The sequence below is a fragment of the Siniperca chuatsi genome, linkage group LG3 (genome assembly GCF_020085105.1).
Source record: "Siniperca chuatsi isolate FFG_IHB_CAS linkage group LG3, ASM2008510v1, whole genome shotgun sequence".
Taxonomy (NCBI): Eukaryota; Metazoa; Chordata; class Actinopteri; order Centrarchiformes; family Sinipercidae; genus Siniperca; species Siniperca chuatsi.
In genome coordinates this window covers 24,506,382-24,527,504 of record NC_058044.1, presented here as the reverse complement: position 1 = coordinate 24,527,504, position 21,123 = coordinate 24,506,382, and the positions used below count along the sequence as shown (strand labels likewise).

The window sequence follows — 21,123 nt, the reverse complement described above, 5'->3', positions numbered from 1 at the left end:
ATGTCCGAGACCATGTCACTTTTGATAGAAGAAATAACACAATCCTCATCTTACAAATGAAAAGTTGGATTTATAAGAAATAAAACAAAACCTTAATGTTACTAAAATTCCTACATTTAGGGGTTTTGGGGTTACAGCCTTATGACCAGTAGCTTATGGTGGCTAATGTTAGCTACGGTTAGCAAACATTAGATACATATTTCTGTGTAACTGAGTTCATTTTCGGACTCTTTTCTTTTTGTGCCACTGTTACACTGTTGTAGCATTTACCATCACCCTTTCATTGTGGCTTGTGGCCACAGTGGCCACTGTTCGGCTGAAGTTAGGCTACACATAAACGCGCTTTAAGGTAAGAAATATTTTGACAAACTGCAAATGTGCAACTTTACTGTCACTTTTCCGGACTCTTAAATGGAGGTCAACAGGTGCATCGCCGCATAGAGGGAGATCGACCTTTCTTTATGTTCACCTAGACCCTCTAAGGGTGGCACGAGGGCGTAGAATATCCAGTGACTACTGAATTGTCCCTAGCAATAATTTTGAATATAACCACTGTTGTCCATCAGTGTCTAGTCAATGCATTTGGTAGGTTACACAAACGGTCAAAAAACAACAGACAACCCCAGACAACAACTACACTTTAATTAATGAGATTCATTCACAAAGTCAATTCATGGTTTCATAACAGTCACACTCTCTGCAGCTACCTGTACCACCAAGTTAAGTTCCTCTCCATAAAGTTTTTACTCTCTCCTCAGCTGAAACTGCACAAAAGTGTGCAGTAAACATTTTTATTTGTGCAATCCATAGATGTCAAAGAAACCTCTGAAAGGAATGGCATGAAAACTAAGATGTGTTTATAACCATTATAAACTGGTTCTTCTTAATTGCTTTCAATTTTCTTTTGAACAGCTAAATATCTTTCTGTCCTTTCCAGTGAAGCGAGGGGAGCAGACAAAAGAGTTGTTGGCATAATAGATAATTTAGGAATGTCTCTCCAAACATGACTGAACTCAATGCCTGACCCCCAGCCTCACCCCACCACACCCCACCCCAACACACACACAGACAAAACACTGGCACACCTTTTTCATAGGAAGCTTATCTAACCTATGGTCAGAATAAAACTTCCTGAAGTGGCTGACACAACAATCTACAAACCAGCTCAATCTGCCGTGGAACACACCCATCAGGGGAAAGCGACAGTTAACCTTTGCACGCCACTCTTCTGTGGCAGCAGCTTTCACGCTCATCCATATTTAAGACCATTACATTGCAGCTACTAGCGACAGTTCAAATTTGTATTTAGTGTCATAATCCAAAGGAGACCAAGGGTTAGTTATTTTTGTTTTAATGTGAAGCTTAAATGTCAATGGAATTCAGCAACTTGATGTTAATCGAGTTATTATCAATAATTCATTTGCTGTGAGTAACAATGTTTACATCACCATCTCAATAAATAGCTTGTATTTAACCAACTTCCCTTTTTTACTGCAGCAAAAAGCATCACCATTTTTACTGTAAAGGTCCACCAGTTTTGCTTTTTTTATTGTGGTTTCAATCAGAATGAATAAAATATCAGATAAAACCTTTTTAAAAAAAAACCTTTTTTAAACGTTGCTGTTATTTTGTCTTCAGTCTGTCTGGGACGTTTATCAGATTTCACTGATGGGTGTGTGTGTGTGAGTGTGTGTGTGTGTGTGGCACCAGTCTGGTGAGAGAATAAATGTCAAATCTTATGATCTGTGATTATATTACCACCACAGGCTTATTAGATATAACGACTGAGATCAAACAAATTTCACAAGTAACATTCCAACGACGTCCAAGGTGCAGGGTAATTCATTCGCTGTAAGGCTGCTCACATTTACTCATCAGTCACAACATCCCGAGGTATTGTTTGCAGGTGAACATATGCATGCGCATTCTCTGCTTTCCATTGTGTTGCTGTCACTTTTACTCATTGTATAAATCAAAGTGTAGTACGTAATCACTCAGTCACTGCTACGGAGTAAATCCAGCTGACAGATGATGCTTTCACTGCCTGGCAGAAAATATTTTAAGGCTGAGTTTGTATAGTTTCTGCTTTTCTAGACATTATACATCACATATTGTCATTGGAAACTGGATAAACAATAACTGGGCCACTTGTAGAAAATCTATACTGTATGTAAACGGTGCTAATGTCAACCACGCTCTGTAGTACATTTACTGAAAGGATAGAGTGTACGTCATCTGGAAAGTCCAGGCCACAACATGACATGGTGAAGGTAATAATCACCTCCAACCAATCATTCAATTATTCACACTTTTTTTCAGACAAGATGTATCACCAGCTCTACTATCTTACAATGAAAAGTGAAAAACTGTTGTCTACAGTCCATACAGTGTTGAAATTAAGGCATGTAGATGCTACACAGAAATGCAAAATAATGAATTTGTCTGTGTCTTGTTCTAACATGTGTGAATTGTTAGAATAACAGTAACTGCTAATGCTTTGAGTGGAGATATCTGATTAAAGGAGGGCCAGTTAATAACTTGAGAACACCAGAAACCCCTGTTTTCAGCCTTTAAAGCCAAGCCTTCCAGCCAGTGTCTACATAGTTACATCAGATGCTCTGTATTGGTCTCTAAAGGAGTATTGGATTTCTTATGTAAACCCATTGACTCGTTTTATTGTTATTGCAGTACAAAAAAGACCTTTCCAGGTAAGTGAAAAGCATAATAATGGGTTTGTGGGTGTAGTGGTCAATCGTTTCCTTTACGCACATCCTCCCAATGCCTCCGTCTACCAATCAATCAGTGAACACTGCCCTATCCTTACACCAAACTCGTGGTATAAAAGGGCAGATCTGCTCAGAATCACCAAAACTGCAACAGAAGCAAAACTCTTCTCGGATTTCATTGTACACATATCTCATCCTGTCGTCACAGGTACAGTAACTTTGTCTTTTTGTGTACTTATGTTGTCAGTTTGAGTAAATATAAATCTGTTTTGACCAAAAACTCTTCCCCCCCCCTACTTCTTGTACACAGACATGTCAGGGAAAGTTATTATGGTGTTTGCACTGTTGGTTGCACTGCTAGTATCCAGTGCAGCCTCCTCACCTGAATCCTCTGCAGTTGGAGAGACTAATATACTGCAGCAGCTTCTAGCCAAGAGGGAGAAAGTGAGAGGGTCGGCTGGCAGACAGGAGCCGGCGCCTCAGACTCACTCTGCACGGATGGAGAGACGGGCACACCTATCGGAGGATAATCGCGAGGTTATGACCAAACAAATAATGCAAGCAATTTCAGGTATGCTGTGGGTCGGGGTGTGAAAGTTCTTCCCTGATTGTTGTTTTGTTTTGCTTGTGTCAATCTGATGAATGAGTGAGTGATCCAAGAAGATACTAAGGTCTGTGTACTGAACCTTCATGTGTGGTTCATGTAGGAATGGTTTGTTCACAGAGATGATGAACTCCGAGTGCATGTCAGATCGGGACTACCAGGGCTGGGTGGATTTCGGACGCCGGGACGCAGAGTGAGACCCAACAACAACAACCTGAGGGCTCAGACTTACTGCTTTTTGTTCAGATTTTATATGAAGTCAATGTTTTACTTTCCCCGCAACTTTATAAATAAACTAATTTGCAGAATTATCACAATAGTCTTGTGTGTTAATTCATCGCTGTCATGAGGTGATAGAGACAAAACTGTGCTGGATGGAAATGCAAAGATTTATTCGCAGGTGGTAAAATTTACACACACACTGACATATACAGCTGTGATGCAAAAACCGACAGAGCAAACAGTAGTGCAGAGAAACAGTAGTTTGGTTGATTTAAATCAGAACACAAATTATTATAACCTGTGTTTAGGATTTCTTCCCTTTTTAATCCACACTATCCTATGCCTTTTTGCTACAGTTGATTGTACAGAAAGATTTCAAAGAAACATGCCGTTTAAATAATTATGACCACTCTTCTACTTGTCTTTAAATAAGGATTCACCTTACATTAACGTCATGGAGAATTCACTTTGAATGCCCAAAAGTATTTTCATTTCATTTATATCCCAGCAATTTCAAAATTCCTGATGATGTGAAATACAGCAGATCTGCACAAGCACGATTTTCAGTCAACACAGTACAGTAAATTTAAATACATGCCTGTAAAAATCCCAGTCACTGTCTTTGATGCAGCATGGCAAACCTGATTTGTTTTTGTTGAGGTCCACAAGGTCAGAAATTCCAACATCTTGCAGGTGATACTGTATTGTATGCAGCCATAACAACATGTGCTATGTGAAAGCAGGTGATGAACTGTAGGGCAGACAGCTAAAGGATGTTTCAGTTCGGTCAGTGTAGTGTTTAAAGTGTTTAATTCAGTATATTGACAATTTTATATACAACATTCTTCTTTAAACGTAGCAGCTAATAAGCAGGAAGACCAGAGTGTATTTTAGTGCATTTGAAAGTTCTTCAGTGTGACAGCATTGGTTTGGTTTGTAGTTTCAACTAACAATAATTTACTGCACATAGTCTTTTTTTTAACTTTCCCAAATGACAACTTTGTTATATACACATATGTGATGTTCCACTTTGGAAACAAAACAAAAAAACAACAGGTGATGAGTTTTTTTTTGTTGTTGTTTTTTTAAACGGTGGCAGGAGAAACGACAAAAATGTAAAATGTGTAAAATGACAGTCACGAAACGTAAAGTATAAAAATATTTTTTTTCTTCGTGATGTTTCTATTTTTGTGTGTGTACAAAGAAACTATTTCTGCAGGTTGCAGTCAAACAGACTGGTGATCAGGTGGTTGTCCTGAGATGAAGATGTCACACACACACACACACACACACACACACACACACACACACACAACTACTGTACACAAATTCATAGAAAAGAATATTACTGTACACTACCGACAACTTAAAGTATGGCTATTGCAACTGTGGCTTTTGTTTTCAAGACAGCAGAGCTGTGGGCCCTGAACTGCACAGTGGGAATCACATGGCTGGATGTAAAGTCACTATGGTGAATGAGAGAGGAGTTAAGTCGTGAACCGCCTTCATCAAACTTTCACAGGATGTCTGCCTGCTTCTCTCTCTTTGCCATTGTGGCCCATCATCCCCCAGGCTGCCACTCTGTTCAGCCCCAGAGTCTGAAGCTTCTCCACCAAGTTCAAGCTGAAAATGTTCCCTCCTCCCTCTTTGTCTGATGAGGAGCCTCCACCTTTGTCTTTTGCTGTGGAGCATGAGGGGTTTGTACTCTGGCTGTAGTGCAGGTTGTGGTGGGGATAAGGAGAGGCTGAGATGCCACGCTCATGCAGCAGCTGCACGAGTCCCGGTGATGAAGTGGTTACATTTGTGGTGGTGATGGTGGTGGTCCGGCCTCCCAGGCCAACGTGCTGCTGGTGGAACGGCGATGAAGTGCTCACGAGCTCACAGTTCCGACAAGATGGCAGGCCGAAAGAGCGAACGCTGCAGACAGAAAGATAATAATGATTAAAAACAAAAATAAAACACAACAGATAAGAAAACTAAGCTGTTTCTTGTTGCACAATCATGCAAGCTCATACACAAATAATAACAAACAAGACTGTAAACAGATTCATTTAGTTCAGTTGTTGTTAGTGTCTGTCTGTAAGATGGATAAACACGATGTTAGTGTGTCAGCGGTGATGAAACAGAGACTGGTGGTTTGCTGAGATGAAAACCTACAAAGGGCAAGAGACATTAAAACACGTAGTGTAACAAGCCGAGAATATACAAACAAGTGTTAGTAGGAGGCGACAGGTGTGCATTTAACAGAAGCACAGTGCATAATTTTCCCATAAAGTAGCTATGATCATTTCAATTAGGTCGCAGCAAATGTTTAACATCTCTGTCTCCGACCTTACACTAAGACTTTTGTGAATTTAGGCAGAAAAGGCTTGTTAAATAGTTAACCTTGATGTTATTTAGTTAAACAAACATGGTACTGTGCCTCCGTCATGAAAGGTGAAATCGAGCATTCATACTTTATCCATGACCCTCAACTCTTACTTTGCCCCGAAGGCTCCTTTTAGAGTTGGAGAAAGAGCCTCGACAGATGTTTTCTGCCACTGTGGGGGCAAAGAGCAGAAGTTAAGGGGGAGAAAAAAAAGCAGCATCTGGAATATCCACACTTACTGAAAGAAAGTGACACTGCAAAAAAATGTTGTGGATTAATGAACATAGATCTCTTTTTCAGGAGTTCCTTGTTCTGAGTTTTATGGTAACTCAAGTCCATCACAACAACAAAATCAAGCTCAAGCTGAAATTGAACTTTATTATCCAAGAATTCACTTAGTCCGGGCTGTGACAAATACACAAAGACAGCACAACATGCTCAAAGAAACACAAAGGCACTGGTACAGTAATTGCATGTTTACTGTATGTACAGTATATTCTTACCTAGTGGAGAAGGAGGGGATGAGAAGGGAGGGTTGGAGGACTTGGCAGGTGGTAATGGTATGTGTGGGAGAGGTCTGAGGGAGGTTGGGACCGGATGGGGAGGCTGTGAGGTCATGGAGGGAGAAAAGCCACATTAAACTACACATGAAGAAAATGACATTGAATGAGAAACTACAAGAGCCATCGAAGCTGGAAACTGAAGTTATACTAGATAATTAATGGGACACAACCAATGAAAACTTGAATAATGAGGAAGAGAGAAAGCCGGAAACACTGATTTTAGAGGGCATTTAATGATGTGAATAGGAATGACAAAGCGAGTGGAATTGTAGCATGTGTACAGTATTTACATGTGTCCTACCCATGCCATGCGCTCCAGAGAGCTGCGACAGGTCAGGTTCATCCTCCTCCAGGTCGTTCAGGCTGTAGACGTGCTGTATGTCGACCTCGAGCTCCCTGAAGTCTTTAGTCAGGACACCCGGGCGTGGATGCAGGATCCCTCCCAGGTTTGGTTTGGCCAACTGCTGCCACTGGTGCAGAGTCACCGAGCCTGACGACAAGAGAGTTGCAATTGAAGAATGTTGTAATGCGATGCAGTTACAAGTTATTTATACTACCATTTATTTCAGATTGTTTGTCTCTTGAACCCAGAAAAGTTAGGGATTTCTTTATTTCATTAGGCTTTAATTTTCATTCTAAATGTCAATTTTCATTTTAAATTCTATCATATTTAAATTCTATTAATTTTGGTAATTTCTGTGGCGTTAGGGTTGAAATTCTTTTGCTGGGAAGGTTCAAAAATTCAAAATGAAATGTAGAGAACATACATTGGAGGCAAGGCATATAATATGATAAATACATAATAAATGCACAATCAGATACAAAGACATTTTATAACTAACATTACAGCCTAGGCAGGAAATAGAAAATATAAAGTAAAATACAATATAAAGACTTTTGCAAACTACATTTCAGACTTCTTAATACCTTCTAAGGCCTTTTTTTGAAAAAACTGGATTAAATAATTTTTAAAGACTTTCCAAGACCTGCAGATACCCTGTTATAAATGGTGGATTCTCCCAAAAGACACGGGTCTTGTTGGTTGCAAAGTCTAGCACAAAACAAATTAAAATACAGCCATATTAACAAACTGGGCAACGACTCTTAAAAATATTGCTACATAATGCTGCTAGTGGTCAAAAACTCCACAGGGTACCTTGAATATTGTTGCCTTACAGCAAGAAGAAATGCCGGGCTCAAATCTGACCCAACCAGCTGAGGCTTATTTTAGTTTTAACAAATTTATGTATAATAGTCATCTCATTCCTAAATTTTACAGTTGGCTGCTAATGTCAAATTAGTCACATGCTACTTTTACTTTTGTAATCAAGTAATTAAACTTTCATTCTTTGTCTTGTTTGGATTTTTAACAACACTTTCTCATGCTCCATTGTGACTCCACATAAACTGGAATAAGCTCCAAGAAAGACACAGTATCAAGCTTAAGCTTTTACCTTCCAGAGGTTTGATGATCTGCAGCCGGTCGGGCAGATAGGACCTGGATCCTCCTGAGGAGCCACAGGAGTGCCGTGAGCTGCCATTGGAGTAGTTGGTGCCTGACGATGCCGCTGGGCTGGAGGTCAGGCTGTCATTTGGTGTCAGGAATCCACTGGAGCTCCCACCCTCCTCGCAGTTTGCTGCCAAGGCGTGGAGTTTACGCTCACGCTCCACATCAAAGAAAGGCCGCTCAGAGGAGTGGTTCTCCTGGCGGGCTGACAGGCTGCGCAAGGCGGCTTCGAGGTCCTGGCCTCCTGGTGTGCCTGGCTGGCCCAGACGCTTTGTCCCACTAACACTATGGTGAACAGATGTGACAATGTTTTAACTGCTTCAACCCTGTGGACCTTTAAGTGGGTTAATCATTACAAACTCATGTTGCAAAAACATGCACTGTTACCACCCAAAGAAAGTAATTTTAACTTCTAGTAAAAAATACCAAATATGTGTAAAAAAAAAAAAAAAAAAAAGGAAAAAAAAGACCAAAAATAGATCTGGAATGTTTTTATTTGACATAACAGTTCAAGTATGTGCATAAACGCACACTCAAACACACCTGTTGTCTTCTTTCTGAGCATTATTGGAGCTGGGCTTGTCCTCCAGAGTCAAGCTGGCATTATCTGAGCCATAGTAGCTGGTTCGGGGGGTGCTGGTACAACTGGAGTGAACCGACACTGGGCTGGAGCCTGGCAGCCCCGGGGAGGGGCACCGAGACCGCAGCCTTACAGCCTTGTTCACCACCTTCACCGTTTCAAACACACGCCACGGGTGGTTCCTGCCAGGAGAAACAGGGCATGAGTGGCCATAAAAAGATGACACCCAATCTACATTATTCATCTCAGTTGCATACCTGTTTTAAAAAAAACTGTTCATTCACCATATAACCCCTAAAGCTATCACTGTGTTTTTCAAGCTACTGTAGGCCAACTGTACTACTGTAGACGACTGAAGCTAGGAGGGGTGGGAGGTTTGCCACCACCCCCCTTTCGGTTCCATTTGTTTTAAAGTTGCTACTTCACATCATTTAAATCCCGACTGTTGAAGTCTCTCCATATGTTTTATTACAAAATTTGAATTTGTAGTGGTTAGCAACAGAAACTTGTATGGCTGAAGTGACAACGGAGATGCAATTTTCTTTACCTTGTAAGGTAGTGGTAATGGAAGAGGGATGCTCAAAAACAAAAATGCAGAAATCTCTAATGTGAAATAACCAAAACTGTTCTAACTTTGGTAGAAAATTGCGTGTTCATGTAGGACCCCATCACTAATAGTAAGAAGCTGATTAAAAAAGTAGGGTTTCAGGGCCTTTAAGGATTTATCAACAAAACTAAAGTGCATTGAAGTGGTCAGAAAACTTGTATTTCTACAATACCAGCTGCAGATGAGGATCATATGATATGATTGAAAGCTCCAGAAGAGCTACTGAATGGTGAGATTTTTCGCTCAACTGCTGTTTCCAAAGTCAAGACTCAGTTCTAGAAGTAACTCTTCCTCAGCATTAAAATCCAAACATAAACAACAACAACCAATTTGACTGAGAGCCTGGCAACAAACATTTGTTTTCATTTAAAATACACTTTATGCTTCAGTCATCTAGCTACTTCCTTACTACAATATCTTTGTTCAGTCAACATGAGGGGCAGACCCAAGAGAAGAAACAAGGTAAGATTTTCTCCTCTGACCAAGATAAATCTGTAGCTAAGTCAGCAAATTCAGCACTGTAACGAATCTCACTTGTCTTGCATTTGCAATTTTGTCTAAAACGTCAACAAATCAAGTGAATATTTTTTTCCTAAAAAGCATATGAATTTTCTTAGCTACATTTTGAGAAGTTAATGTGTCACTGTTTGAAATAATTTTTCAGTCAGATTCTGAAAGTACCTGCTTTCAACCGAACCCAAGAAAACACAGAAATACAATGCACAGCCTACACATTTTTTAATTAACATACAGTAAATACGAAATAGATTTCATGAATGTAATAGGGTTTCTCTTCATACTGCATCATAAAATTTCTTTTCTCTCAGGATCTTTAAACAGGTAACTCTTTTCCTGTTTTTGTTGCTGGCCCATTGACTAAAAGTAGAATTTTGCATTGTAACATACTGTAACCAACCAAGCCTGAGTGAAAGGCATGAATCATTCCATGTTTTTGCACTGCTCACTGCAATTCATACGTATCTGCAAGAATTTATTTATTTTTTTAAATCAGATCTGATTTTTAATCAAAATAAAAAAATAACCAGAGGGGCAGATTGTTTGTAACAATTAAATAAAAATGCAAAATTGTAGTAATGTAAAAAAAATATGGCCAGCTTTTTAAATCTATGGAAGGATGTTATGTGTTTTGGTAAGTTATTTATGAAACAGAGTGGACCAAACGCACACTGTATGTGTTTTGGTTCCTAAACTGATTGAAATAAATAGATATGTTACTGATGCATTATAATACAACAAACATTTCATGAACAAAAAAACAAGCTCAGTGGAGAAATTCAAAACTGTGCACGAGTCTCTGTCAGTTAAGGTACAAACAATTTAGAATAGAGACTCCTGCTTTGGTGGAATCTTTTGTATGTAAAGAAACATTTCTCACTAAAAGAAATTCTTGATTAATTATTAAACTTGCACTAAATTTACTTCCAGCTCCCTCAAAAAGACCTTAGCCCCGGCTTAACTCATACATGTTATACGGTAGCATGTGGCTGAATTTGTCTGACTTCATGAGCTAAATTGTGTTGTTTTTAATGAGAGGTAGCTCTTACAGGTTTCTTTGACAGATGTAAAGGCAACAATACATTTTATGTAAGTGTGTGATTGTGATTTTAGCTAAACACTACTTGTATATCTCTGTCTTTAAGAAAGAGCAGCATAGTAATGCTGGCAAACAACACAAGCCACATGCATGCAGAGCAGCTGTAGACGCCGAGGTGCTTGCACTTAGACAAGCCCTTCAATCAGCTAAGAAAACCAACCAGAAGCTGGCCTCCTTAAACACCAATCTGAGGAAGCAGGTTAAGGAATTCACGCGCATGGAGATCAGCTGGGTAGAGGAGAAGGGGAAACTCGTGCATGAAAACAGAAGTATACAGAGGACACTCGGGAGGAAATACATCCACGCTAGAAATGAGATCTCCAGGTTGGAGGGGATTTTGAAGGTTGCTGAAACCAACAAAGCTTTCAGGAAGAAAGACAATAAAAGGCCCCAAGCTGCCTTGAATGAAATCAAGGCAGAGGGGGACAGGTGGGGGCTTAGAGAGGAAGAAATAACCACAGAGCTTAAAGAAATGCGTGAGAAGTGCCAGGAGCAGGAAGAGGTAATAATGAAAAAGGAAAAACTGATCACCAGGTTCCGGAGTGAAATGCTGGATCTCGCAAAGGAGCATTTACAGACTGTGATCAAAATGAGCCAGAACGAAGACGCACATGATCAGAGCGAGGGACAGTGGGAAATAAAATGTGAGGCCCTGGAGGTCAGGCTCAAGGAGGCTGAAAGGGAGAAGACAGACAAGGCATGCCGTTTCTTTTTCATTTACACTGATCATTTTGCTTTGGAAAACAAGGCTCACTGGATTCTAACAACTTACCTTTTGATAGCCTAATTAAAATATAGTCTGTTTTGTCTTCTTTTTTTCAGGAGCATGATGACTCAAAAAAGAAGAACAGGCTATTCTGTTTCCAGGGAAGGAAGAAGAAGATTTGAGACAGGGACAGCGAGGACAAACACGCTGCTGTTTGATATGAGTATCGCTCATAGCAATACCCCTCTTCCTCTCCTTCATCTCAGTTTTTTTATATAGCTCAGCCTCATAAGAAATAAAATGATACTAGTTTATGATGAACTGTTGTTTAGATGTTCAGTTTTTAACCTGTGACATCTTCTGGTCCCCTCCTTTATCTCACCCAATATACCACATTATAAAAATCACAAGATTACAGGATCTTTTACTCAAGTAAAAGGACAAATACCACAATGTAAAAATACTCTGCTGCAAGTAAAAGTCCTCCTGCATGACGATGTCAAGCTCCGTACCGTGAAACATTCAGTGGTTTCACACTCCAAAGGCAGATTTTGAGTGGGGTTTCATTTTATACAAACAAAAAAAAAGGGTCAAGACAGAGACATCTAGAGATATATCTACTGGTATAAATAGGACTGTGGAGGGTTGTGTCTCAGTTTAAGGCATGCTAAAGGTAGGAGGGTAGAACTACCAGGGCATTTAAGGAATCAAGGTCATTTATTGGCATTTTACAACACAGGGTTGCACAATGAAATGAAATCAAATGAGCCTTGATGACTTGCATCAAGTAAATGACTGGGGTTTTATCTAGCTAGAAATGGAATGGTTAAGAGAAAGTCGAGCGAAGCCTTCCACATATGAGAGCACACACACACGAAATCACAGACTCACTTGTACTCTGAGGGAGCCGGGGTGTCCAGGCCTTTGCGGAAGGTGCCCTCTATCTCGGCTGCCAGTGAGTCCATGGGGAGGACAGAGGCCAGTGCAGTGTACCGCTGCACTGTGCTGTTGGGTAGGCTCTTATTCCGCAAGTTCTTTATGTCCTCTCGGGCCTCGTGGAGCATGTCCTCACACTCTGAGCACTTGTCTTGCAGGTCTTTGAGCTGCAGACAGGGGGAGAAATATCTGTCAAACTGTAGTACTGAATAGTATAGTACTATAGTAGCTGAATATTGATTTATTAAGGCCAAAGTATGCTTGTGCAAAGATACACATAATTAGGTCTGTGTGGGGACGCAGAGAACGTGTTTCTGGGTAACCATGTGATATGAACTGATGCAAAATGTCAACTACACATGATCTGTATCTGCAGTGCTGTGTGGCACACAGACCTTCTCATCAAACTTACAGAGGTCTGGAGTAAACAAGAAACTATTTGTGATAGTGTGATCTTAGAAAATCAGAGGCAGCTGTTCCGTTGGCCACCTCTAAAAACAGCACCTTTCTCCAAGCCTCCAGAAGATTGACAAGAACTCTGGAGATCTGGCTGCACACTGACTGGTTGAGTGGGGAATGTCATCCATTTAGGTTGGGCTGACATTGTGGTAGTCTGCCACCTTTTCCTCTCCAGCCCTGTGTTCTCTGTTGTGTTCCCCTTCCTGGTGTGTCTTGTGGGTCCCCTACTTGTCTTTGGATATGTGTGTATGTGTGTGTATGTTACCTGCCTGGCTCTAGGAACCTCCCACCTGCGGCTGATCACCAGCACACCTGTCTCCTATCTACTCATCAGTCTTCACAGCTTATATACCAGGCTTTTCCACTACTCCGACGCCAGATCGTCCCTGTACATTGTATGACAACTACGTCTAGGCTCTCGCTAAAGCTAAGTACTTTTTGCAAGTGTGTTTTTCCTTCGTGTTTTTGATCCTGTCTATTTTTGCTCTGCCTAAGGCATTACCCGGTGCTGGTGATCGCCGCTCCTGTGGTTTCCTAGATTCCTGTCTGTCTGCCTGCTTCTCCAGCCAGCTTCACCTTGCCTATCATCATCTGTCTACACTGCTCATTCACCATTTGACTTTATTACGAATAAAGTGTGTTTTGGATTACAGAGACTTCTCGGTATTCTGCATTTTTTGGGGTTCGAAGATCGTGCATACGACAGACATCCAATGAGGAAAAACACTCAAGATAGTTTGTTTAATTTATCTCCTGTTTTATTTATTAAATGTATTTCTCAAGTTGAGAATAGGGTTCTGTATCTAGTTTGTTTCTGAACATTGTGGTTTGAAGACTTGAAAACACAAAAGCATGTTTTAAGTGTCCACATTCTAATTGTAGCCAGAAAGGAAAACAAAACTGAGCTCAAGTAAGAATGTGAAAGGATCTTAATCACTTGTCAAAGTGATTGCAAGTTTCTTGCCTCTGATTTAAGTTTTCGCTGGCTCTCACGGGAGGCACTCAGGTTTTGGTTCAGCTCCTCATTTTCATGGGTGAGCTAGAGGGACAGAGAGAAGAAAGTTAGAGTTTTATTGTGATTTGACCTAAGCCCATTTGTAGAGAACATGGCATTGTTTTACAGCAAATGTAAGTATTTAAAGTTATCTATTACGTAACTCCTTATAAAGTCAGTAACTGTTTTATGTAAGCTCCTTGAGGGCACCTTGACTGGACAATTTGTGTGTGTGTTTCTCTCACCCCTTTGCAACGGGCCTGCAGGTCAACAATCTGAGCGAGCAGTGAGCTGATCTCCTCTTGTTGTCGGAGAGAGTCCTCCACTTTCCGCGCAAGCTCCTCTGACAGGTCAACCACCTGCTTATTGACAGATGCTGAAACACACAAGTCCCATAAGTACACCTGTAACTCATCGTCTATGCGCTGTTTTCATATACTGAAACAAGACTAACACTTACAGAGTTCTTCCACACACACCATCATCAGCTCCTGTTCCTGCTCCTCGTAGTTGGTCGTCTCTGTTGTGAGCTCATTGGCCTGCAGAAGTTACGCCAGTGTCAAAATGGCATACTATTAATTAAAGCTAGATTTTATACAGACATGACCATAAAAATGATGAGAATTTTGAAGTGTTTTATTTTATCTTGTATGTATGAGCAACTTTCCATTCATTTCATTCTGTGTGAGAACTTCTGCAGTGTTGCATACCTCTAATCTCAGTTTGCGGTTCTCGTCCTCTAAACCCTTCAGTTTCTGCTGCAGGAAGTCATAGTGGACGAAGTTGCTGAGAGAACTGCAGGACTCGTTCCTTTTTATTCTACAACAAGAAAAGAAACATTTATCTGCATTAGACATCTTTCTGCTTTTCTCACTTAGAGAAAAACAAACTGAACAGGTGGACATTTATCAACAGTAGATAGGTGAACAAACTTGTTTATTTCACCCAATTATTCTTTAACTGAGTGATTGGTAATAAATGTACTTCAAATCAAAAGAAAACAGTAATGAATAGTGATAATAATTAACTGCTGATGGGAAAGAGTTTAGCAGGAAGCTTGAAGCTGGAAACGTTGAGAGGATCAGTGGAGGCATTCTGACGCATGTTTACTTAAACACAGACTCAGGAACTGCGGAACATTCATCATCATAAACATCTTTTATTTCACTGAATAACTATAGCAGGAAGGTTGTTTTTAAATTATTTTGTGATAGAATTTGTGTTACATTGCAACACAAATGATTGGTTTCTGTTAATTTTATGCCAAAAGAACAAGGATAAAGTAGTAGACTAAAAGAAAAAAAGATTAGTATTAGTGGTAATTTCTCAACTAATTAGTAGCATGAATTACAGTAATTCTTATTTATTTTGAAGGATATCTATATAGAGTCACACACCTACACTGTTTTAAAACAAACTGCATACTATATGTTTTCATGAAGCTAAATATTTCCAGTGGTATCATTCCTCAACCTCTGTGTACTGTGTGTGTGTGAACTCACGGTGATTGCGATTCAGCATTCTCGATCTCCTCAGTGCTTGCATAGAACTGAAGGAGGTCGTCTCGCATCGAGAGCTCATGACGAAGTTGAGCGATCTAGAAAATACAGTAAGCTAATATCACTTGAGCTCAGCAGACTGTATAAGCACCACATTGATAACATAACACAGATCGTGTATTTCAGTGTGACTGCACAAGTGTGTATCAGGAGGCTTGTTTATACCTCTTCCTTTGCAACTTCAAGCTGTTCATCCAGCATTTCATTGCGTGCGGTTAGTTCTTGATTCTGCTTCAGGAGGGATTGACCGATTCTCGCTGCTAACTCGAGATCTCGCTCTTTCTGCAAAGTGATACATAAATACTGCATTTATTTTACTGAACAATGCATAATGAGGTAGCACTTTTACATTTTTTCAAAATTTGGCAGATACACAATCACCGTTTTATTGAGGAAATCACAATTGCAGTTGTGTTTTTTAACCAAATTTTATTTACTTTCTTCTGATCGTACTGACAGAAACAAGTGACAAACAGTGATGGTCAGTGAGGCAGATAAGTTTAATCCTCTATAATCCCATTCATCTGCTGTGTGTCTCTCTCTTACCTCCTCCAGCAGGTGGGTGACTGCCTTAATGTCATGATACGTCTTGGTGACCTGGCCCACTCTGTCTGAGCACAGCACTGTGGGAGGAGGGAGAGAGGAATTTAATGAATGGAGGAAGAGACAGAGTTGTAGACGGCACACAAAGGACAATGTAACATGACAGCCTTGCTGACTGTTTATCATGAGATAGAGGTTATGAGCAATAATAACTAGCCAATCAGGGAGCTTTTTGAGTTTGACTGATCTCTTCCTCTATTTCTATTTTTCAACCAACCAACCTTTGATGTTTCTTTTAAAAGTTTCTGGTTTTCTGTTGAATTTCTGGACGCGCTGCTCTGATAAAAATGGATTACGGATTGTAAGTATTTAGAAATGGATTATTATTCAGGGATCACATAATCATGTAAACAAATGAAGAAAGAGAGGCTGCCCTCATAAACATGCCCTTGTCACATAATTATTATTTAATATTAACCTGTAACAACACCAACAACACACCCAGACTGAAAGCAGTATTTTTTTCTTTGTATGAATGAGTGACTCGAGTAGATCTTGTTTCGAGTAGACCTTGTTTCCACAGCTACAGACCACAACATCTCCATGTGGTCAGCCAGATACTGATCCTCTTAGCTTGATCCTTTTTAGCCAGATAAGACGCCAGTAAAGACCTCGTTCTCCTGGATACCAATATAGCTCAACTGGAGAGACTGATAGGGCTAAACTAACAAAGTGTCCACACCAGCAGGGCATGTATAGCGTGGAGTGGGATAACAGTGACTGGCTATTGACCTGCAACTTAGTAGAATGGTTTGTTTATGTCCACTTCAAAGTCAATAAGGATAAAGCGGTGTGGAAAGTCAATAAGTCAGTATTGACGTGGTTCTTAATTGAAGCCATTCATGTACTGCACGTGAGCCAAACACTCAAAAGTCATCATTGTAATTTGTTAATTACCCAAATTTCATCAGAATTTCAAAGGTTATTACTTTGTACCAAAGACTTAAGTTATAAACAATAACCCATTAAGTACAATACTGTGTTTTAATTTTGTGCTACTTTTGTAATGCTACCTGCAATTGTGGTTTTCATGCTTTTAGAGCAGAACTCATTGACTTAAGATGGATACCGTCTTTTAACATCTGATTTGTCTCTGTTTAAGGATGTACAAAATTTGTCTGGACTAGCATGCGATTCTGAATGGCACTGCAACCAAAATCAGTTGTGTAATCTCATTTTGGTTGAAAGCTTAGCTAGTTTTAAGAGATGGTAAGTTGCCAAACAGCAAAGTAATTAGATTGAGGTCCTTGAATTTGGCCTGGAAACACGGTGATAGGATAGCTGTATCAGTGTCTAATCAGCCTAATGATAAGAAGCTAACCTTGTGCTGAACTACTGCACTGTAAAGTATATTGTAGCAGACCATTAAATCATATATCTATAGCACAGTGAGGTGATTTACTGTAAGGTAGAGGTCATGTTTCAATTTTCTCTAAGTAGATTAAAGAGTAATGCAGAAACAAAAATGTTTCAGAAGTGGGATAGTGAAAGCATCTTAACCCATCACGAATACCCACAAGGCTCAGGAGGGCAGCAAACAGTGAAAGGCATCATGTGTCAAAGTCACGCCTGCAAAGGTTGAATGTGGGACTCCAAGATGACAAAACTGACAAATGATGTTGGAAACTCTCTTAATTTCATTTCAGAGCTCACTGTTGGCTATGTAACAGGTCGGCTGGCAGGATCGCGTGTGTCTCTGAAGGACATGGCAGCAGGGGAAATGAACTTGAACACTGAATGTCAAATATAAAGATGAATCTCGCACCACTAGCTAACCCTGCCTCCCAAATGCAGGTCATGGATACTGTCAGTCTAATATATTAAATGCTGATAATAAAATGGAATATCTCGGAGATCTGAAAAGCTAAATGTAATGGTCACCTCAAATTATAAAACTTAATTTTTAAGCCAACATCGACGAGAAGTCCTTTAAGTGCTCCGAAATATTGACATTTGAATATCTACAACATTGAAGCTTGACTCAAAATTATTTTTGTTCATTACACTGCTAAAAACCTATAGAAAAAGATATAATAGATGTCCTCCCATAATCCACCTTAAACATCCTCAACAATTGTTTCACCATGTCTATTTCTGATATCAAGATCTTGCTAGCTGGTTATTAAATTTCACTAAATTACTTTCAATCAGGGGGGTACACCAAACAATCTTGTTTTAAACAGTAAACTACAACCTAAATTACGCATAATTATATTCATATACAAGTCTTCTTGAGCATTAAATGGCTTATTGTGTAATTATCAAAATACATTCTATACATTAACAAAAGGTTAATCAGATAATAGTTCAACTTCAACATCAAATCCTATTGTACTTAAAGTGAATTGTAGCACTTGTGCTAAAACCAAAGTCAGCAGCAGGACTGTCGGGTTTCAGGTACACTCACATACACTTGCACACATACAAAATAAGATCCAGCTCACTACAAAGTCATTCAAATGTTGTCAACAGCATAAACAGTGCAGCAAGTTAAATAAGCATATATTGTTTCAATCTACAGTACATTACATTTCATGTCAGTCTGCCACAGCAACGTTAAAGTGAAGTACTACTGCTGTTTATTATTTACAAGGATTATGCTGTTGTAATCCTTAGTCAATTAGGCATCACGTTATGTCGGACATTTTGTGCTCTCTTGAATCGCTTATTTGCATTTGCACAATGAATGCATGCTTCAGCGAGCACCTAAACTGTACATCCACAAAGTCTCACCAGCTGAAATCCCTGATCTGTTTCCTCCTGACCTGACTGCTGCCGCAGCATAGAGCAGATCAAGGAAAGAGGTTTTAGGGTTTGGGTTGATCTAAATCTAGGCTGCCCTGAACTGCTAGCCTAATACTGTACCTATGGATGAACCTTGCTGACTTAGGTATACTTATGACGTCTGTCGTGTTGTGGGGATCAGACAGGCATGGACACATTGATCCCCTATTGATCGCTATTGTTCTGAAAGTGCAGACAAGATTGGCAGGATCTTAAACTTGTCTCACAGAGCTTCCTACTGTAAATCTGTCTGGACCTTTTTTTTTTTAGAGTGGCTAAAAAGTGAACAGTCTTAAGCGTATACACAACAATGGTAACATTAATCTCACTATAAAAAATTATGAGGAGTTATAAAATAACATTATCGGCGTCAGATCCATCACTGATCTGTAAAAAATTAGAGCTGGATTTTAGCCTAAAGATCCTGGCAATATAGACATCAACACAATACACAGCACGTGCAACAACGTATCCAACAAAAACCAACTGAAGTATATGTGCACTGAAAATGTATCAGATTTATTATTCTATTGCATAACAGAGAGGCCGAAAATTTGTCCAGAGGGTTTTTCTGGAGGGGTGCCCGTGTCGCAGTATTCGTGCTGGTGCCAGCCACATGCCCGTGTAGACAAAGAATGGCCCATACAAAGGAGGAATAGAGGAGAATCCCTGCTGACATTAACTAATCTCTTAAAGCAGAATATCAGTGCGAACACCTTTTTTAATCTTAGATGTACAACCATGTTCTTTATTATAAACACATATGTCGGCTTAAAAAATACTGTAAAAAGATTAAATTGTGCTGTGCAAACTTATCTAGACTATAAGCCAGGCAACACCATCAAATGATCTTATTTTTTGCATACACAGTATGTATCAAAAATCTAACATTAAATGCATTACAGGAAAAGCAAAGACAACTGACAATACTGGACTGAAACTAGGGCAGCAGCACAGTTAATGTATCTGCAGTCTTTGTCCACAAAGTAGAGCGTTTGGGAACATTCAACAGCAGTCATTTGTTAGGAAGAGCATTCAGGTCACTCCTTCAATCTCATTTGACAAATTTAATTCATAAAATCACAATTCCCTTTGAGGAATGGAAACTGTAGCATTAAAATACTATTCCCTAATTGTACAGATCTGACCTTCATATAATAACAACAGTAGTACAAGAGAAAACACAAATTCACAATGCCGCCAATGACAACTGCTTACATGTACACAGGGCTTGATTGTGCTGCTGCAGCGTGTGTGGACAAACGCACACACACACACAGGCTCAGTGACCTTCACCACACTAAGAGGAAACATTCAAGCTGAATATATTTACAAAACTTTACACGTCTTGGGGCACTTTCATGTTGAACTTAAGGAGTCTTATGATAAGAACTGCATAAACAAGAATGGTTGAATGGTAATCATGATTTGCGTGATGCACCTTCAGTGGCACCACTGCACCCTGCAGTACATGCAGTGCACTATAAAGTATTAAAGCACTTAGATAACAAAGACCTTGACAATGCAATGTACAACAAAACACACCAGACAGCAATATTCGACTTGCAGGGCAGAATAATCACAACATTAACAATGACACTTTATACTTCATGCTTTATATCTTATTTATATCTAAGCTCTGCAGAGCACTGATCAGTCTCTTGTGCATACCTACTACCTGTTCTTATCCTCACACACTGCCTTATCTCACCTTGTGTCACTTCCCTGCAAAGGCTATCCTTGTTGTTGTTATTATTATTGTTATTGTTGTTGGTGCCTTTCTTCTCCTCCTCCACTACTTCCTCCAAAAGACTGGAAGTGCTCTTCTCTTCTTCCTCCTCCTCCTCAGATGCTGAGGAGCTCCACACCTCCATGGTGACCAGAGAAAAACTGCCCTCCGTCTCTCCGTCCATCGGTTAAATCCCCTGTTCTTCTGATTCTACTGGGTGTTTGCTGAGCTGTGACACACCAGTTGTGTCTCTGGCATCATTCTGCTGGCCTGTGTGTTTGACAAACGCGTATCCACTAGCCTACATGAGTGGGTGTATACACCTGTGTTTGTGTGTGCAAGAGAATCTGAGCTGCTTGGTGTTAATATATAATCCCTCAGGCTGTAAGGGCCATCTGTCGTCATGCCTGCCTCCGTTCACCTGGCCACGTTGGACTACCGGGTAAGAAAAGAGGGGAGGAAGAGGAGAAGGGGTGGAGGAGGAAGAAAAATCTAATCCACGAGCCATAAAAGCTGATATTGATCACACTAACCTTGTCCAAACACAAAAAGATAAGTATC

The 21,123-nt window shown here is 40.0% G+C and overlaps 3 protein-coding genes across 6 annotated transcripts; 2 read left to right on the top strand and 1 right to left on the bottom strand.

Annotated features, from left to right (window-relative positions):
* Positions 1-2,708: 2,708 nt before the first annotated feature.
* Positions 2,709-3,632, top strand: LOC122873993 (cholecystokinin). Its single transcript, XM_044191433.1, has 3 exons — positions 2,709-2,934; positions 3,037-3,297; positions 3,451-3,632. The coding sequence occupies exons 2-3, from the start codon at positions 3,039-3,041 to the stop codon at positions 3,525-3,527; spliced, it is 336 nt and encodes a 111-aa protein (XP_044047368.1). The 5' UTR covers positions 2,709-2,934; positions 3,037-3,038; the 3' UTR covers positions 3,528-3,632.
* Positions 3,633-3,701: 69 nt separating this feature from the next.
* hap1 (huntingtin associated protein 1) lies at positions 3,702-21,114 on the bottom strand. Of its 4 annotated transcripts, XM_044191418.1 has the most exons (15): positions 20,545-21,107; positions 15,993-16,069; positions 15,612-15,728; positions 15,390-15,484; positions 14,598-14,706; positions 14,348-14,426; positions 14,133-14,263; positions 13,858-13,932; positions 12,390-12,601; positions 8,534-8,752; positions 7,938-8,275; positions 6,785-6,973; positions 6,424-6,526; positions 6,034-6,092; positions 5,331-5,469 (listed from the first exon to the last, which is right to left on the bottom strand). In XM_044191418.1, the coding sequence occupies exons 1-14, from the start codon at positions 20,744-20,746 to the stop codon at positions 6,053-6,055; spliced, it is 1,986 nt and encodes a 661-aa protein (XP_044047353.1). In that variant the 5' UTR covers positions 20,747-21,107; the 3' UTR covers positions 5,331-5,469; positions 6,034-6,052. The 4 variants fall into 4 exon arrangements, with proteins under 4 accessions (XP_044047354.1, XP_044047351.1, XP_044047355.1 ...); XM_044191419.1 differs by lacking the exon at positions 6,424-6,526 and having other exon boundaries at positions 3,702-5,469; positions 20,545-21,114; XM_044191416.1 differs by lacking the exon at positions 6,034-6,092 and having other exon boundaries at positions 3,702-5,469; positions 20,545-21,097.
* LOC122873992 lies at positions 8,782-11,819 on the top strand. The gene is made up of 3 exons (XM_044191432.1): positions 8,782-9,639; positions 10,839-11,489; positions 11,615-11,819. The coding sequence occupies exons 1-3, from the start codon at positions 9,610-9,612 to the stop codon at positions 11,678-11,680; spliced, it is 747 nt and encodes a 248-aa protein (XP_044047367.1). The 5' UTR covers positions 8,782-9,609; the 3' UTR covers positions 11,681-11,819.
* Positions 21,115-21,123: the final 9 nt, after the last annotated feature.

Bases quoted from the DNA above. Each gene is read 5' to 3' on its own strand.
- LOC122873993 (XM_044191433.1), top strand. From the start codon at position 3,039: ATGTCAGGGAAAGTTATTATGGTGTTTGCACTGTTGGTTGCACTGCTA. The intron at 3,298-3,450 runs GTATGCTGTGGG...GTTTGTTCACAG, and splicing joins AATAATGCAAGCAATTTCAG to AGATGATGAACTCCGAGTGC.
- hap1 (XM_044191416.1), bottom strand. From the start codon at position 20,746: ATGGACGGAGAGACGGAGGGCAGTTTTTCTCTGGTCACCATGGAGGTG. The intron at 16,070-20,544 runs GTGAGATAAGGC...CTCCTCCCACAG, and splicing joins TTGCAGGGAAGTGACACAAG to TGCTGTGCTCAGACAGAGTG. The intron at 15,485-15,611 runs GTATAAACAAGC...TGTATTTTCTAG, and splicing joins TTGAAGTTGCAAAGGAAGAG to ATCGCTCAACTTCGTCATGA.
- LOC122873992 (XM_044191432.1), top strand. From the start codon at position 9,610: ATGAGGGGCAGACCCAAGAGAAGAAACAAG. The intron at 9,640-10,838 runs GTAAGATTTTCT...TCTGTCTTTAAG, and splicing joins GACCCAAGAGAAGAAACAAG to AAAGAGCAGCATAGTAATGC. The intron at 11,490-11,614 runs GCATGCCGTTTC...TCTTTTTTTCAG, and splicing joins AAAGGGAGAAGACAGACAAG to GAGCATGATGACTCAAAAAA.